Below are 17,892 nucleotides of genomic sequence, written 5' to 3' on the forward strand. Positions count from 1 at the left end.
ATTAAATATGATATTCAAAAGTTATTAACAATAATATAATATAGACAATGTAAGTACATGTGGTAATGATTAATCTAGGAAAAAGAAACTAATTTATTTTATACAAATTAATATAATTAATTTTGTCAATTATATTATTAGTTCTATAATAATAATAGCAATAGTATTCTATAGTAATTAATGTATTGATTATACCTATTTTACAATGGGTATTTATTTTATTTTTATTAAAAACTGTGAACAGTTGAAACTTATTTTCAACTTCAATAGGCAACTTTTCTGGTGGGAAATGAATGGTTGGTCAGTAATTTTCAAAAGTGCAGGAAAAACAAAAAAAAATGTATTAAAATAGTACACAGATCATACTACAACATGTCCATTTAAAAAAATCATCCTAGTATATTATACATTACACATATCAAGTGAAAATCTATTGATTTCAAGGTAATATGTAGTTCTTTAGTTCATTTATAAAAGTATAAAATATTTACCATGTTATTTTTGTTCAATTTATGACATTTATTGGCATTTCACTAAATAAATTTTCCTTTAAAAGTTAAAACCTTTCTTGGGTTGAAATAGAATTGTTTTATAAAATACTTTCAGTCTCATGCATTTATCTCCAAAGTTAGGATTTGTTTTTTTTTTCAGTGTCATTACTCATTTTACATACAATAGAAATAATTAATTTTAATAAAAATAATTCCAATTTATGTTTTATTGTTATAATGATTAAATATTAGTAATAAAATGAATGCAATGTTTTGGTAAAAGTTAAATCAACCTACCATAATACTAATTACAAAATAAATAAATTTGATAGAAATATCAAAAAACATTATGAAATGTAATTAGCGATATAGTCTGCTGGCTGATAAACTATCAGCGCTGTCTTTGGTATTTGGAAAGCAATAACAAAATTAAATTTAGTTTTATTACAGAATTACCTATACCTATATATCACTCCTATTAGTCCTATTATATAAAATCGTAAAACAAAATATTATTGATATTATAACGAACGACATTAATTAAGAAAATCTTAGTTTATGATATTATAAATACCTGAAAATGATAATAAGTAAACTATAAAAATGTAAATTGAATTTTATTCAATGTTTAATTTCAAATTATACAATTGTCAATACCTCAATAATAATTTTTTAATACAATTAAAAAAATAATAATAGTATTACATAATTATATTATCTTGATCAAGATTGATATTATTGATTTTTAATTTTTAGAAAGTTATTGATGAATTATGAGAACTTAAAATTTAAGGAGTCACAAATACATGCGCACTTTGCTTCAGTCAACCTATATAATATGAGTAATATGACATTTGTAAATATTTATATCTTCTATTGTCTATGTGAGATGCGACTGTGGCACTGTGCTATGAGGAACCTAAACGGCTAAACTACCTGTCCTAGTCGGTAGTCCTACGACGAATACACTACAAAGTAGTGTAGAGAAGATATTATGTTATCTACATCTAAACAATATAAAGATAGACTTTAGATAGTAATGATAGTATATTATCTACAATAATTTGGGTTATCTTAGTGTCCTAAGGTCGACTATGATAAACCAATAATTTAATTAAGCAAACAATTATGTAATAACGTTTCTTGAGTTTATTAAAGCCCAAAAATAACAAAATATTAATTTATTACAATGTTAACAAAACAAATAAAACAATAAGTGTAACGGTATTGCTAAACTAAAATAAGAGAACGACGGTGCGCAGCGAATGGTAAACGAGTAGGAACTGGTACGAAAAGAAAACGGCAGATTGGGTCCAGCCGTATCATGGAGGAAAAAGGAACGTTCGCTGTGCTACCGTTAACAACACGATAACAACATATGTGGGTCGCCACAATAAGTATGATAATATTATTATTTATTACTGATATTTTAGCAATCCATGTATTTTAGTCTCATAGTCAGTCAGTGGTCTGTGCTTACATAATATATATTATTTATGATTATAGCAACAGCAATATCTATATCTATGATTATAGCACAAAATACATTTTATTTATTCTTTAGGTAATATTAATTTATTCTGTGTAACTATAATAATTTATTATTATCACAGAACTGATTCTGTATTTCCGTGTGACTGTGTCTATGTTATGAATTTGTGATATCATCTAAACAATTCTAATTCCTAATATTAGTAATGAAGTACAATTTGTTTTTAATTTTGAATTTAGTATTACTGTTTTAACTTAACCCAATCTTTATTATAAAATAGACAATTTGATAATTATGTCAACTGAAGTGGAAAATAATGAAAATAATAAAAATCCGCCATCTTTAGCAACTGAAGAAATCAAGTTTACTGAGCGAATGAGAAAGGCTACAAGAAAAGAACATCGAATTAGTGATGCCTTAATTAATGCAAAAATGACCATCGGTAATACATTTAGTTTTTAATTGCTATATAATTAATTAAAATTTATATTGGTACAGTTATATTGTTTTATTATGAATTTCTTCTAGAACAAATAAATACATTTAGCTAATTTAAAATTAAAATATTCTTATTAATACCTGTTCTAATATTTTACTAAAATAAAATCTAGAATTTTCCAACAAACAAGACATTCTAAATGGTTTTTAAAAACACAAACACTATATTATTACTGCTTTGTTGGACTCTGCCAATATTAATTTTTAATGCTATTAAACATTTTAATTCACTCATTTATAAGTCACCAGTCTACAACTTTGTTAAAATTACTTTATAATTGCATAATAGGTTGGCCTAATACTAAACACAAAATACATACTAAGTGTGACAAATGTTTGGGTTTTATGGATATGAGTATCAGAAATAGTGGATTGTCTCAGCCATTAAGACTGATTGAGAGGGTGCCAAACTTGTAGAACACTGTAAATTGTTACTGAGTAGAATAGTTTTTGGTTAATTTTAATATAAGATCTCATAAGTGCCCATCATCATCAAATTTATGAGAGGTTATTATATGAAAAAATATTGGCTTTAAAGATTTAATTTAAAACATGATGAAATATTTTCAAAGATTTATAACCATTATTAATTTGAAACTATCTCTATTACTTCAGTTTAAAATTTAAAATGCTACTAATAATTTATGTGAATGTATTTTCTCTTACTTATAATATCCTTAACTGTCACTAACCCATCTTGATAATTTATTCTATTATTTGATTCTATTTACTTAAAACATTTTCTAGAAATTAAGATAAAATCTCCTTTATAAATAACTACAAATTATGATTGTACATTTCAGGTATGACAGATAGCAAAGTATGGGTAGAAGGATTACGACGATTTTACGTTGTATATCAGTATCTAGAGATTGCAATGAAAAAGGAAGAAAATTATAATTTACATAAATTTGGACAAATTAATGGTTTATTACGTACACAACCATTTGAAAGCAGCTTGCGACACTATTTAGGAGAAAAATGGCCATCTGGAATAACTAAAGCCATGGCTGAATATTCCAACTACTTATTATGTTTAGAAAATGAAAATCACGTACTACTATCACCATTTATATATCATATGTATATGGGCATTTTATCTGGTGGACAAATACTGATGGCTAAACAAAGAATGGCTTTCTCAGACGGAAAAGGATCTGAAGCATTTTACTTTGATATTAATGTAAGAGAAGCAAAGAATCAACTACGGAATGAAATGAACGCTTTGGCAGAAAAATTAGATGATGAAACCAAACTTAGATTATTAAAAGAAAGTAAAATGGTATATTTGTTAAATAATAAATTAGTAAAAGAAGTTAAAGTTCCTACAGAAATTTTGTTAATCAAGTTCATATTTGTTATTGGAATTTTTATATTAGTGATCTTATTATGGAAGGTATCAAAAAAATTTCTTATGGTTTTGTTTTAGTAAATTAATGACTGGTATTTAAAATTTTTAAAATTTAGTTTGATAAACCAATTTTAATTACCTATGTTAAATAATCCATAGTTATAGATGCTCTTGTATAGTTGATTGTTATTATTTTTTTTTTTATATACGGTTTTATTGTATTTGGGTAATAATAAAAATAAACAATTAATAATTTATTATATTTAATGTATACATTACTATGCAATACCAATAGTATATTCAATTGTAATTAGTTTATTATACATAATATACATAATATATATATATTGTTTTATATTCTATTTATTTTATTATAAAAATTTAAATTAGACTTGATCCTTGCAACAAATAAAATAATTGTATATTTATACTTTAATAACAATTATAGGTACTATTGGTACTATATAGCAACCAATATATATAAATATATATTATGATCACCATAAATAATAATCATATTATTATTGCCTTCCAATTTAATAATTAATAGTATATACTAATATTACCCAATCATTCATTTATTTCTTACTCTCTGGTTATAATAGCAATTTCCTATGTATGTAATTTAAAACTACATTATAATTATATCCATAAATTGATATATATGTACAATTGTACCATGGCATTGTATATAAATTGTAAATATTCATAAAACAGCTAAATATAAAAATAATCTTTCTCTAAAAAAAAATGTTAATTATTTCTTTAATTTGATCCTACATTTCGTTTGATATTTTTATTTTGCATATTCTTCTAATAGAATATTTATGAATTCAGTAAAAAACGAGATTTCATGTGACTTAGTTCAGAAAATGCTATCGCAATAATAAATCAGAATTTTATTTCCTAATTTGTTTGTTAAATAACTATTTCATAATACTTATTTAACTGTAAGTATGTATTACTTATACAAGACTAACTAGATGGTTATTAAAATAATTAAACATTTTTTAGTAATAAATAAATAAATAATTTTTTTTTTTAATTTAAAATTTGTACAATCTGTAAATATTTTTATTTTTACAATCAATAAACACAAATTATATTTATAAGATTATATAAATAAGTTACATTTGAAAAAGATACAGTTTAATCTTAACTCTATAAAGTTAAATTTAATTGGCTGAATAGAAGAAGATAACTGGCAGTAGTTATTAATATCTGAAAAAATCAATTAATACTTTATAGTGTGTATACATCAAAACATTAGATAAATGATAATATCTATGCATATACATATTATATAATTATATTCTAATTATATAAATAATATATACAATCTGTTCACCAATTGGAAATGGACTTTTTAAGAAGTTATAAAAAATATAAAAGTAAACATTATGAGAAAATGTTAATCTTGCAATGTGCAATGTTATTTTTTGTTTTTAATAAAATTTATTTTATTAATTCTATAAATTTAGAAACACAATTTTTTTTTGGTTGCAAAATTAGAGCAAGTTTAAATTTACAAATAATTGATATTGTAACCAAATACATTTCATACTTGAAATATTCCCGATATTATTAAATGACCATATACATTACAGTAATAGTCATAGAGAAGACGTAAAAAAACATTTGTTTACTAAAATGCAAAATTTAAATAGTCTGAATAAATAGAAAAAACTAATATGTTTGTGCATAAATGAACTGAAAGGGTAGAAATAACATAAAAACATTTTAACAAAATGTTTACTTTAGCACTCTAAAAACTGATCTGATAATTCGGTAGTCATCCAACTACATAATTGGAATACTTAGTGGTACCTAATATTGTGAACACATTATACATAACTAATTGAACTCAAGTCTCAAGCCCAGATTAAGGATTGATTGGGCTCCAGGATACCACAAACTTAGTGGGCCCTCATAAAACTTTAACTTCAAAAAAATTGTATCACTACATTCTAAAGACTATATATTATTTGTTTACTTTTGTACAATACAAAAAATATAAATATAATGCTATATAAATTAATAATTATGTAATCATTTATTATATACATATATAAAACACTGTATTTGTTACAAAAGAATTATAATTTAATATGTTTTTCTTTTGCAAATGGTTGTAGTTTCATTGAAATCAATCAATTGCAAAATATAATTTGCTGAGTACAATATCCTTAATGATGAAATTTTCTTGAGTCTGGCTTGTTCTATATTTATTTTTTTATTCTTATTAAATTGGAAAATGCTCTTTCGGCCAAACAGTTGGCCACTGGGATAGTTAAATATAATTTAAGAGCAATTAAAATATTTGGGAATTCTTTCTGCAATGATTTTTTGTAAAATTATTTTATTATTATATATGGGTACCTAATGTGAATAGATCAATAATACCTAATATCAATTATAACTATGCTATCAACTATTAGAATATCAATTTAATATTTATTAGAACATTTTTATTGAATAATTATTAATTAGCTACTATACCCGCTAAAATATTTTTTTTTAAACTATTTTAAACTCATTAAAAAAATATATTTTGGAGATCAAGATAGGCCCCCAAGGATGTGTCCCTTGTCCCCCTTAATCTGGGCTTGAATAATACAACATAGTCTATAACATAATATAGATTTCAATGATATAACCTTTATAACCTAATACCTAAGTACATTTTAGCAAATACTTTAAAATTTAACTCTTGGAAGGCGGCTCGTCTATTTGTAGACAATTATTTGTTATTTTTTTCTTTATCTGTGTTACTAGAAATTGTAATACATTTACATGTTTTTTTTTTTTGTGGAAACTGTTAAGAAAATAGGAATATTTTAAAATATTAACTTTTAATTTTTATTAATTAATTAAATATTAACCAAGCTTACTTTTAAATTTAAATACGGCAATGTCAATAATTGTATAATACCAGATATAAAACACTAATTTCAGGTCTAAGGGAGGGGGAGCTGATTATTTAAATAAATGTTAATATATTATATTTTATAGAATAAAATTGATAAACCTAATTTTGAAACTGGTAAATTAACATTGGCCTTCTAATATTATCGTATTTAAAAGTATTGAATTTTACTATTTTAGTTATTTTCAACTTACAGATAGAAGTGTTTCTAAATTTATTGGAAACATTTCTAAAGCATCCAAATCAAACTTCAATTTTTGTACTTGGTGATTAAATAAAAGTCTCTAAAGAAAAAAATAAATAAATTATCAATAAAACATATCTATAATCTAAAAAAAATTCACACCTGTTGCTTATAATTGTCTCCAGGCAATAAATTTGTATCCATTTCATTAACCATACTTTTAATAATATTTTCCTGAAAACTATTTAGTCTTATAAAATTATATAATTTGATTACTATTATTTATAACTAACATTTCGTTTGATTAGTTCACTGCAATAACACAGCAATGCAACTCTTTGAAATGTTGCAATACTTTCTACAAGTTCAATTAATGAAAAACTTGTAATATATGAATACAAGTAAATGGCAAACAAAATTCTTGATTGAATAATTATGGTTAATGTATTAAGACCATAAATTTTATTAACATTTACCATCATGTCAAATATCTCCATATGTAACAATCTAGTATCTTCTAAACAATTTGCAAAGTAATCTGGCAAAATAAGTTTTGTATCAATTTTGTTTTCCTGTGTGTAAACAAATAAAAATATTCTAATATTGTTTATTCAGTGTTAAATGTACTTATAACATATAAGTTATAGTTAATTAGTTTATGTCAATAAATTGTTTGGCATGTTTAAAATTTTAGGTATAGAAAAAATAGACTTAAAATTAAATATCAATTCTATATACTACTTAGTTGGTGGTTTATTGTACACACTAAACATAGTTGACCTGTGAAATAAATACAATAATTACTAATAATTATCATTATTTATATCGCAAATAACTGAAGAAATAGATCATAAGTGAAGATTTGTAAAAAATTGTGTGTTCCTTTTTTTTCAAATATAAATCATCGATTAATAAATAATTTGAAAAACAATATAATTCATAATTGATTTTAATCAACTGGTTTACTTTTTAGCATAATTCTATTAAATCTTGAGAATTGTTTCAATCTTACTCAATTAACAATTAAACTCAAGATTTAACAAACAAATTATGAACAACTAACAAATAAATTATCTTTGATTAATATCGTTCTACCTTGATCATATGAAAAAAGTTGGATATCCTATGAGTGACCATTTCAAGCGATGATTTCACCAGCAAAAGGATCACATAAAATTGCATTTCAAACATGAAACAGAGAAAATCTTGAGCATGAAGCACTAGATTGATGGCAGGCTCTTGGGTCATCACTGAGTTGACAAAAAACACAACAAACCAAAACAAATGTATACCACTTATGATAAATACAGAGGACATTTTTAAACATGTATTTTTGTTGTAGGACAAGACGTCCAAACATTTTACATAACATAAACGTATGTTATGCCTGTTGTAAGCACAAGACAAAAAATACAACATCAAACTGAGAGTTGTCAAAATGGCTTTAATCGTTGTCAATAAGTCTTCAATAAAATTGCTCTGAAAATAAACTTATTTATACACATGTAAACTTAAATGAACCGTGAGACAAAAAAAAAAATAATATAATAACTTACTTGTTTTAAACTCCAAAACAGTAAAATACAACTAGAGGACAGTGAAAGAAGGCCTAATATAAAAAAAAACTTGAACTCTATTAGAAAATTTAAATGCAATGATCGAGCATGTAGATCACTCAAAATCAACCATAGTAACCGGAACATTATTAAATTTAAAATAGTACAACAGCATTGAATAAACAAAGGTGCAACTTTTGAATTCACTTACATTCTACCAATAAAGAAATAGAAAGATAAGTATACTTTATAGATAGAATTTGTTTTTCTTTAAACAATAAATAATACATACAATTATATTTCTGTCAATATCTTATATTATAATAGAATAATAAATTTAAATTAAAAGGATGACAAAAAATAAATGAATTATTCACTTATATGAAAAACATAATTTTTCTGAATTCAAAAAAACCTTATTTCTAAAAAAAAAATTATTAACAATATGAAGTATTGGATTCCATAAATAATAAATAATAATTGCACAATGACTGAAAAATAGGGTCACCTCAATTACCATGGGTGTTCCAAATACAAAACAATAAAAAAAAATACCTAGTATAAGTATACAAATACTAAAGACTATTCTCCAATAGTAAATTATGGTGATAAGTAAAACAAACATATCACTTTTAATTATACTTTTACAATAACAAAACAAAATGTAAGTTCTTTTTTTAATGTATACACTAGCTTTCATATTCTGTATATTAAACTATTCATAATCAGTACTTTAAAAGTATATGATTATCAAAATGTTGGTTAACACTATAATTATGTGCACAATGGAAAATAAGAAATTCTGCCATAAAAGTACTTTAAAAATATATTTTCTGAATATGGAATTTAATATAGTTTAAAAAAAAACGAGTTTAACAAATTTATGTTTATTATTATTATTATTTTAACAATTTAATTTTTTTTTTTTTTTAGATTATATATCAATAATAAAAGTTAAAAGCATATTTATCAAAATTATAATATAATATCCTATATCAGTGATGCCCAACCTTTATTCCTCATCAGGCCATTTCGGTTAGCAACTATCTTTGAGCGGGCCGCTAAATATAAAATCTCAATCTTAATCTAAAAAAAATATAACTTTGTTACACATATAATTTATTCAGAATAAGAGCGGTACCGGTAGATGACCAATTTTCATTGTAGACAATTAGATGCATCTCCCACCATGACGACCTTCAGAACAAAGCCATGTCTATATGCACAAGTCGGCCGCCCAATACCACTCTTATTCTGAATAGACTATAGTAGACATATAATATATATGTAGGTATATAATAGACTTGTTTTTTTATCTTTTATTGATTATTGAAAAGATTACAGATTGAGGTGCACATTAATTTGATTAGTACGCTAAATTAGTTAACTAACACAAGCTCAAATTACACATTACAAAGAAGTATGAAATATTTTAATATATTTTTTATTTTTATTATTAATGTATTTTTGGAATTTATAAATTAATAAAAATTGTATTTTGTAATAATTTTACTTTTTTTTTTTATATTTTGTTTTATTATAAAAATTTGTAACATATAGAATAACTTCGTGGGCCACGAGTTAGGAACCATTATCCTACATACTTATATTTGTTTTTATTACATTATAAATCAATATTAAATATATTATACACTTCAACTCAAATTATATATAATTAAATCAATTATACATTTTTCACACTATGAAAAATGCATTAAGAAGTTGATATATTATGGAACTTTGAAATATGTATTGTCAAATAAAATAAACTTTTATTCTGTTAAATCAACACATCATATAATTTTGTTTCAAAATTATTTAGTTGCATCTCAAGATATTTTTAATTGATTTTGATTCTGAATACAAACTGTATTTTTCTAATTTCAAGGATAGAATCATATACATCACATACCATCAAATGTATAAGATAAATAAATATGCTATGTCAAAGTGAGACATATAAATAAGGTGTAAAACACACAGGTTGAGGAAAACAAATTCAAAATATAAAAATAACAAACCAATTAAAATGTCATAAATCTGATCTTGTCATTTATTCTCACACACCACTAAGAATACAAACTATGAAAAAAAAAGACAATTTTACAAACTAATTCAATTTTATTCTGAATTCTTGAAATCGTAAAAGAAGATATTGACTCACAGACATTGTAAAATCAAAAAATATAAAAATAGACCAAGAATAAGATGTCTTATAATCTCCAAGAGTTATTTTTTAAACAGTACTGATGTCTAAAACACAAACACACACAGTCATTAGCCTATTGGAAAAATATTTTAAGCCTACATTTTCAGTAGACAAAAAAAAGACAATAATTATGTTACAATAAATATTGAATTAAATAAGCCTAAATACATTAATTATTACACTAGTATTTTTATTAAAATTATGTATTATTTTTGAGTTATAATAATGGTTACTTACACTTGTAGTTAGAAATATACTACTTCAATAAGATGACCATCAAATCTTGACAAATTTTTTAAAGCTGAAAATTTTATAGTTAAGGAAATTAAATTGTTTATTATTATTTAAATTGACAAGTGTATACTATAAAAGTTTAATTCATCAATAATTTTTATGTAATGAATACAAATAAGGTTACTATACCAGAAATGTAAGTTTCATATTTATACAGTCAAATTCGCTTATAACAAACATTAAGGGACCTAGGGAATCTGATCGTTAAAACCGAACTTCGGTATATCCGGATTATAAATAGTTGTTTAATGCCATTGATGCTTCTAGCATATATATATATCACTGTTTACCGAAACAAAAGTACACACCTGATCAATATAAAAATACATTACCGAAATAGATGGTATGGTACTTTAAACACGATTTCTTCGATCTCGTCATCAGCTTGTTCACTTTCATCATTTGTATTCAAAATAGACTTGACAGTTTCTTCTTCATTGGTCAAAAGAACATCACAAAATCAAATTTACTACATGTATTATTAATTGTTACCTATAGACGATTATAAAAACCAATTTTTGTTTCAAAATAACATTGCTATATACGGATTATCGTTATAACCGATATCATTATATACGAATAAAAGTACTACACATAACATAAAACCAACCAAATACATTGCTTGGAATCGTTTTACACGAAATATCGTTATATATGGCATTGTAATAAGCGAATTTTACTGTATTATGATAAAAATTGCAAATGGATAATATGTGATTCCTAAAAGATTTACCTATAAACTATCAATAATATTAAAAAAGAATTGTCATTTTGTCATAACAAAAAATGTATAACTTTATACATCTATAAACTAAAATATCTACATATTCGATACATAAATTGTTATAAAATCATTTTAAATAAAAAGGATACTTATTGCTCTTTCAGCATCCCATTCAGATGCAAATCGAATAATTCCAAATCCCTTACTTCCAACTTCAGAAAATTTTATGTCTCCACAGTCACGGAAGTAATCCTTTAAGCTTTGCCATGTTGTATTTGATGGTAAATTTTTTACCATGATTGTGTCAGATTTTTTTGGACCCATACCCATATGCATATCACCTCCACCTACAAATAATAGTCATTTTAAGATTAATTAATAATGGAACGTCAGCAATTGGATTCCTCAATAAAACTGACTAAATTAAAATTTGTACAAAAGTTTAAAGAACAAATAATTACCCAATCCGGATCTAAAGTCTGCAGCAAAAGCACCACCGCCGCTACTTGAATTTCGTACACCAAGTGATAAAGAATCATAATCACGACCACCAAGTGAATCTAAAATAAATATTCACCAAATTAAAACATTTATATAAACATATGTATTATAAAGCTATATATGTAAATAATTAACAAATTAAAACAAAACAAAAAGAGGAGAAGGTAGGTAATAGTTATCATTTATAGTCTTACAATAGGTGTAGAGTTTACCTTGTCTTTAAATAAGTCATTGTAATGTATATGTTAAATTTTAATTCAACGACAAATCATTGAGATTTTGAGCTGACAGTTTATCAGCTTACATTACTAACTAAATTTAAATATATTTATATTGCTATTATAGTAATTTATTTTACAATTAATAATTAGATTGAAATAATTTTAGTTGAAAACATTGCATTTGAAAATAAATATCCTCCTTCCCCCCCCACCCATTGGCCTTATTTTTCTATATTGTTTTGAAATATATAAATTTAATTAGGGAAATTGTCTTACAATTCTTAATTAGTTAAAATAGTAAATAGTAAATATATTAATAACAAATGAACGTTAATATGTTATCAGTATTTTCATTTTGGTTATTTTCAAAATTACTAGGGTTAATTTACTTTTGAAACCCCAAAATATCAACTAGATTCAATTAGCTAACATAGACCACCCATAAAGTTGAAAAAAATGAAGAATATTTCTTAACTGCTTCAAAGCAACAAAGTGATAGATTAAAAAAAAACATTGTAAAATCTATACATTTGCCACTCCATTCAAATCTAAAATCATAATAATGCAATTGTATTTTTGCTTATTGTTAATAATATGAAATCGAAGTTGATTTGGTAATGAAAAACATATTAAGGTCATCAAATTTGATAACCATTTCTACCAACATAATACAAAAATAAATTCTAAAATTAATATGTAAAAGGCAAACAATGCGATGAATAAATAAACCCCAAGTTGATTATCATAATAAATAATACGTTTACAAGTATCAATGAAGTAAAATACTAATACATATTTAAACAGTAAAATTTATGGTAAACTACTAAACATTTTAAAATAACTCTAAAAATAATTTAGTATTTTTAAATATCTATAATATATATACACACACACATATATATATATAAATATATATGAAATTAAAATAAATTACTTTGATGTAGTGAAGAACTATTCATCGATCCAGCTCCACTAGTATTCATACCAGATCCAAAAGCAGCCCCTAGACTTGTTCCAATGCCCAAATCACTAGCACTTAAATTTCCCAGTCCGTTAACTCCACCAACTTAATAAAACCAAAACACATTTAAAATCTATAAATTAAAATTTCTTGAATTACTTACGAGAACGTCGATTCTGAGTCTCAATACCTAATCTATCAGCACTCAATCCACTTAATACAGCTAAAGCAGATGTATTGACAGGCGTAGATAATGACTGAGATTGGTTAGGTGAAGTATTATTTGATGGGAGATTTCCTGTAAAAAATAAATATCTGAGTTAATTACAAAAATTAAGTTAAATGTTTATCAAAATGATACTCGAAACACAATAGAGTATTGAATAAATTAACAAATTTATATTATATATTTATTTAATATCAATCACTTAGTTAGATCTTAATAATATGGAACTCTGTCCTCCTCTCCCCCCCAAATATAAACTATTAATCAAAATTGTTTTATTTATTTCAGTGATGCATTTTTTTTTTTAAATTTTAACCTGAAATATATAAATTATACTGAAAGGGAAAATAAGTATACCCAGACTGGAATAAGGTGACCAGGTGATAGTTGTATTGTGCAGCTGATATTTGATTGCTCTATATTACTGTAGTCCTCATCACAAAAATTGGAGAACTATTTGTTTAGTGGTTATCAAACAATATAATTTAAAATTGTACAATAAATAGTTATGCGCTGCCTTACAGACTGTAATAGGGGGTCACAATAAAATGAGAACCATTGTCTGCACGGAGAGTGACATTCGAAATATGGTGTTTTCATGACATGGACATTAGTAGCAACATTTAGGCAACCTTGAAAATTGTTTTTCCCCTGCCCATCGTGCATAACTGGTTATTTTCTTATTCCAGTCTAAGCATATATAAAATGTAAAAAGTATTTTTTTAAAAAAAATTTAAACATACATATGTGGTGAACATAAAAATGTATTGTTCACATTTTAATTTAGTATTAATAATTATTATTTATACCACACACTAACATTTAATTTAATTAAATTTTAAGAGAAAAATTAATTTATCTTTTAAATAGTTTTTAACTAAAAATAATTATTTCTTACAATTTAAATTTATCAAAACATACTTTCAACATCGTGCAATGGTGCTCCACCTGCACCTAAACCCATTCCTATTGATTTCAAGCCTTCGGGAAGTCTTGCTAATGGGTCTTTATCTGTACGATCAAGACGTATAGACATTGGACGTTCAAATAAAAATTGATTGTTGAACATAGCTATTGGTAATTGTTAAGAAATATTGAAACATAATTACTCATTAAAAGTAAAAAAGTTAAACATAAAGACTATCAAAGGATACAAATAGCTTGAACTGCTTCAACTGGATGATTATATTCAACTACCCCATATCCTTTACTTTTTCCTTCTTTATCTGAAAATATTTCAACTTCTAATACACGTCCAGCAAGTTTAAATACCTCTTTTAATTTTTTTTCGTCAACTTTGTAATCAAGCTAAATAAAAATTAAAACATCAAATTAAACATTTAAAATATTTTGAAGAATTTTTTTAACTTACATTGGCGACAAAAATTCGATTGATGAGTGGCCCACGAATATTGAGTGATTCTAAAAATTGTGGTGATAGTCCATACGTATTATCCCATTGAAAATCATCTGATACAGGCATTCTACTAGCACTTCTGATGCTAGTTGGGATATTACCACCACCGCCGCCGCCGCCACCACCTCCACCACCGCCCCCACCACCGCCACCACCACCACTACTGCGAGGTCCATTTGGTAGTGGACGTCCACTCTTATCTCTTTCAATATCATCCTACAACAAATTAAAAAATACAATTAATTTGATATTATAATATAATTTTTTCTAATAAATACCTCTTTAACTACTAATTTTCTCCCATTTATATCAAAACGATGCATTTTGTCGATCGCCCTTTGAGCTGAATCTGCTCTGTCAAACTCAACTGTACCACAACCTCTAGATTTGTCTTTTTCATCTGAATATACAACTACAAAAGACACATCTCCAACTACAACAAAAAAATCAATACATTTTATTATATAGCCAATTAAATTTAATTAAGTTTTATCTAAATTAGATCTTATTTTAGGCACTAAAGGTTAATTTCTCATATTTTAAGTTAATTTGAAAATACCATAGGACGAAGGAAGCTATTATTCTGAGGCTCTATAAATATCGATTTTAGAATTTGCACGATGTTGACTCTAGTTGTGCTAAAGACACTACTAAATTAGTAAATATGGACTTCACCACTTTGAGCTTTTGGATATATGAGCCCCAGAATAAGCTCTTAAATACTTTTTTTTTAACGAGGTATATGAAAAACACGATACAATATGATTTTTTCTAATAAATCTAAGGATGTGTCATATTTGCGTCAACAGTGATAATAATTAATAACTATATCTCAAACATGTATTGGCAGTCAATACACATTTATTTATTTTTAATGCATACATCATCATCATCTATAAGTTTTAATATTATTATTAATTATAGATAACTTAAAGTAAGGAATAGCTTTATAACTACATTTATAAAAAAAATGTTTAATCATTTTTGCATGTTGTTTTCTTGTTTTCTGAAAATTCTTTTTTAATACTACTATTTTAAAGAAAACAAAGCTATATGATAAAAATGTTGACTATGAATTTTATAAATATATCTAATTAATTTGTAGTTCTTGTAATACAGTAAATTCCCGTTACAATGAAAGTCATAGAAGTCCCCTGCTGAAAATCAGGGCTTATAAAGATCTTATACAAATTTTCGTTACAACAAAATTTCCGTTATAACGAAAAAAAAATTCGGTCCTCTGGAGTTTGTTGTAACGGATTTTACTGTATAATTAATTATAAAATATAAATTGATTAAGGTCATTTAACTGAAAATAAATTTAATAAAAAACAAAAATGTTGCGTTAATAGTTATTTTATTAGACTATTTGTACTATTTACAGACTGGCCCTTTTTTAATAAATCCACCGCAGCAGTCATAATACAAAGTTTATTAAATTATTTATAATATTATGATTTTATTCTAAAGTTAAATAATTAACCTAGTAGTTTTTATTATTTCATTAAAAAAATATATATACCTTCTTTTTTGAACAACTCTTTTAGCTCCTTCCATTTGAATTCATATGGTATGTTCGACACAAATACTTTCTTACATCCACTTTTCCGAGATCTAAGTGGACTGCGACTTCTATCACGATTTCTATCGCCCAATCTCATTTTTACTGAAATAATTTACCTATGAAAATAAATGCATTAATATTTATACCGACTATTTGATTCAAATTCATGCAATAAACTTGTGCTGGATAAATTCTTTATATTAACCAAATCTAACATGAAAGTATAGAACAAAATACTGCGAAGTATTTAAAATGAACAAATACAGTTAACTGATTAAATAGTTGCGAAGTAAATGTAATCACCTGAATAGACAAAAATACAAAATATAAGCTACTGGATAATACTTACAAAGGTAGTACATAAATTAAACAAAAACAAGGATCAGACCCGGATGAAAAACACTAATACATCTACAACTTAAAAGGAACAGAATGAACAGACAGACGATAGTAATAACATAATAATGGTTATAAGGTCTTGTTCTACGGCAACACCACAGTCATTCACCAAGCGTCAGTGCGTCACTTTAAATTTTAAGTTTGGTATACAATGGTTATCAATACTACCACGGTATATAAGAGCGGGAATAATTTAAAATTTAAAAAATAACTACATACTTATAAATAATATAAAATAATGTGTATTAATAGACCAAATAAAAAAACTAGAAGGTTACTAGTTTATATATACATATAATCGGAGTAGGTAAATTTCGTCCACAAAAATGTGAGGTATAATGGCGCACTTTTCACTTTATTTAACTAATAAAGTAAGAATATTATAAAATATTCTATAGGTATTCTATATTTATTTAATTTGTAAGTATTACTTGAGTGTGAATTTTTTTAATATATGTAAATATGTAATCAATATAGGGCACAGATATTGTTGCATTTGCGTCTTTTCTCTACTGTTTCAATATATTGCTATAAGTAAGTACGTTTTAAATGCGTGTCATGTATATTCGAACTATAAAATCTAAAAGTTTTAAGTGCAATTTTTGCAATTTTAGAATTTTTATTGCAATTTTATTGAATTTACTCATTTATATACAACTACTATATTCATCTACTATATGATGTGTAATGTGTTTTTTTTAATTTATTTTTGTGTCTGTCATCACGTTTTGGAGTAGTAATAATGCTTTGATTTTTAACTTCAGTCCCTCTTTGAAAAGGAAAATTCATAGTTGGTACTTTGAGGGGTCAAAAATTGCCAGTCGATTTTAAAAGCGTCAGGAAAAACCGTGAAAAAATAACGGAAAAACGGGAATTTT

At 25.0% G+C, this 17,892-nt stretch overlaps 3 protein-coding genes across 9 annotated transcripts; 1 reads left to right on the forward strand and 2 right to left on the reverse strand.

The window, feature by feature from the left end:
* The first annotated feature begins 1,658 nt into the window (after window positions 1–1,658).
* Window positions 1,659–4,194, forward strand: LOC132921530 (uncharacterized). Of its 2 annotated transcripts, none has more exons than XM_060984601.1 (3): window positions 1,659–1,888; window positions 2,264–2,425; window positions 3,285–4,194. In XM_060984601.1, the coding sequence occupies exons 1-3, from the start codon at window positions 1,870–1,872 to the stop codon at window positions 3,908–3,910; spliced, it is 807 nt and encodes a 268-aa protein (XP_060840584.1). In that variant the 5' UTR covers window positions 1,659–1,869; the 3' UTR covers window positions 3,911–4,194. The 2 variants fall into 2 exon arrangements, with proteins under 2 accessions (XP_060840584.1, XP_060840592.1); XM_060984609.1 differs by lacking the exon at window positions 1,659–1,888 and adding an exon at window positions 1,920–2,055.
* Window positions 4,195–4,841: 647 nt separating this feature from the next.
* LOC132921544 (uncharacterized) lies at window positions 4,842–8,430 on the reverse strand. Its single transcript, XM_060984619.1, has 5 exons — window positions 8,038–8,430; window positions 7,236–7,514; window positions 7,105–7,176; window positions 6,953–7,042; window positions 4,842–5,053 (listed from the first exon to the last, which is right to left on the reverse strand). The coding sequence occupies exons 1-5, from the start codon at window positions 8,359–8,361 to the stop codon at window positions 4,994–4,996; spliced, it is 825 nt and encodes a 274-aa protein (XP_060840602.1). The 5' UTR covers window positions 8,362–8,430; the 3' UTR covers window positions 4,842–4,993.
* On the reverse strand, window positions 7,235–17,121 carry LOC132921495 (myelin expression factor 2). Of its 6 annotated transcripts, none has more exons than XM_060984573.1 (12): window positions 16,965–17,121; window positions 16,574–16,731; window positions 15,330–15,484; window positions 15,007–15,267; window positions 14,789–14,942; window positions 14,556–14,705; window positions 13,572–13,706; window positions 13,382–13,513; window positions 12,187–12,285; window positions 11,875–12,072; window positions 10,945–11,008; window positions 7,235–7,480 (listed from the first exon to the last, which is right to left on the reverse strand). In XM_060984573.1, the coding sequence occupies exons 2-11, from the start codon at window positions 16,710–16,712 to the stop codon at window positions 10,953–10,955; spliced, it is 1,479 nt and encodes a 492-aa protein (XP_060840556.1). In that variant the 5' UTR covers window positions 16,713–16,731; window positions 16,965–17,121; the 3' UTR covers window positions 7,235–7,480; window positions 10,945–10,952. The 6 variants fall into 6 exon arrangements, with proteins under 6 accessions (XP_060840556.1, XP_060840549.1, XP_060840541.1 ...); XM_060984566.1 differs by lacking the exon at window positions 7,235–7,480 and adding an exon at window positions 8,740–9,584; XM_060984558.1 differs by lacking the exon at window positions 7,235–7,480 and adding an exon at window positions 10,523–10,751.
* Window positions 17,122–17,892: the final 771 nt, after the last annotated feature.

Source organism: Rhopalosiphum padi, chromosome 1, assembly GCF_020882245.1.
Source record: "Rhopalosiphum padi isolate XX-2018 chromosome 1, ASM2088224v1, whole genome shotgun sequence".
NCBI lineage: Eukaryota > Metazoa > Arthropoda > Insecta > Hemiptera > Aphididae > Rhopalosiphum > Rhopalosiphum padi.

Coding starts and splice junctions, on each gene's coding strand:
- LOC132921530 (XM_060984601.1), top strand. Junction 2,426..3,284: donor TAATGCAAAAATGACCATCG/GTAATACATTTA, acceptor TGTACATTTCAG/GTATGACAGATAGCAAAGTA.
- LOC132921544 (XM_060984619.1), bottom strand. CDS start 8,361: ATGTTGTATTTTTTGTCTTGTGCTTACAACAGGCATAACATACGTTTA. Junction 7,515..8,037: donor ACTTTTTTCATATGATCAAG/GTAGAACGATAT, acceptor GTTTACACACAG/GAAAACAAAATTGATACAAA. Junction 5,054..6,952: donor ATTTAGAAACACTTCTATCT/GTAAGTTGAAAA, acceptor TGATTTTTTCAG/ATATTAATAACTACTGCCAG.
- LOC132921495 (XM_060984573.1), bottom strand. CDS start 16,712: ATGAGATTGGGCGATAGAAATCGTGATAGAAGTCGCAGTCCACTTAGA. Junction 14,943..15,006: donor ATCGAATTTTTGTCGCCAAT/GTAAGTTAAAAA, acceptor ATTTTTATTTAG/CTTGATTACAAAGTTGACGA. Junction 12,286..13,381: donor TAGTTCTTCACTACATCAAA/GTAATTTATTTT, acceptor TATTTATTTTAG/ATTCACTTGGTGGTCGTGAT.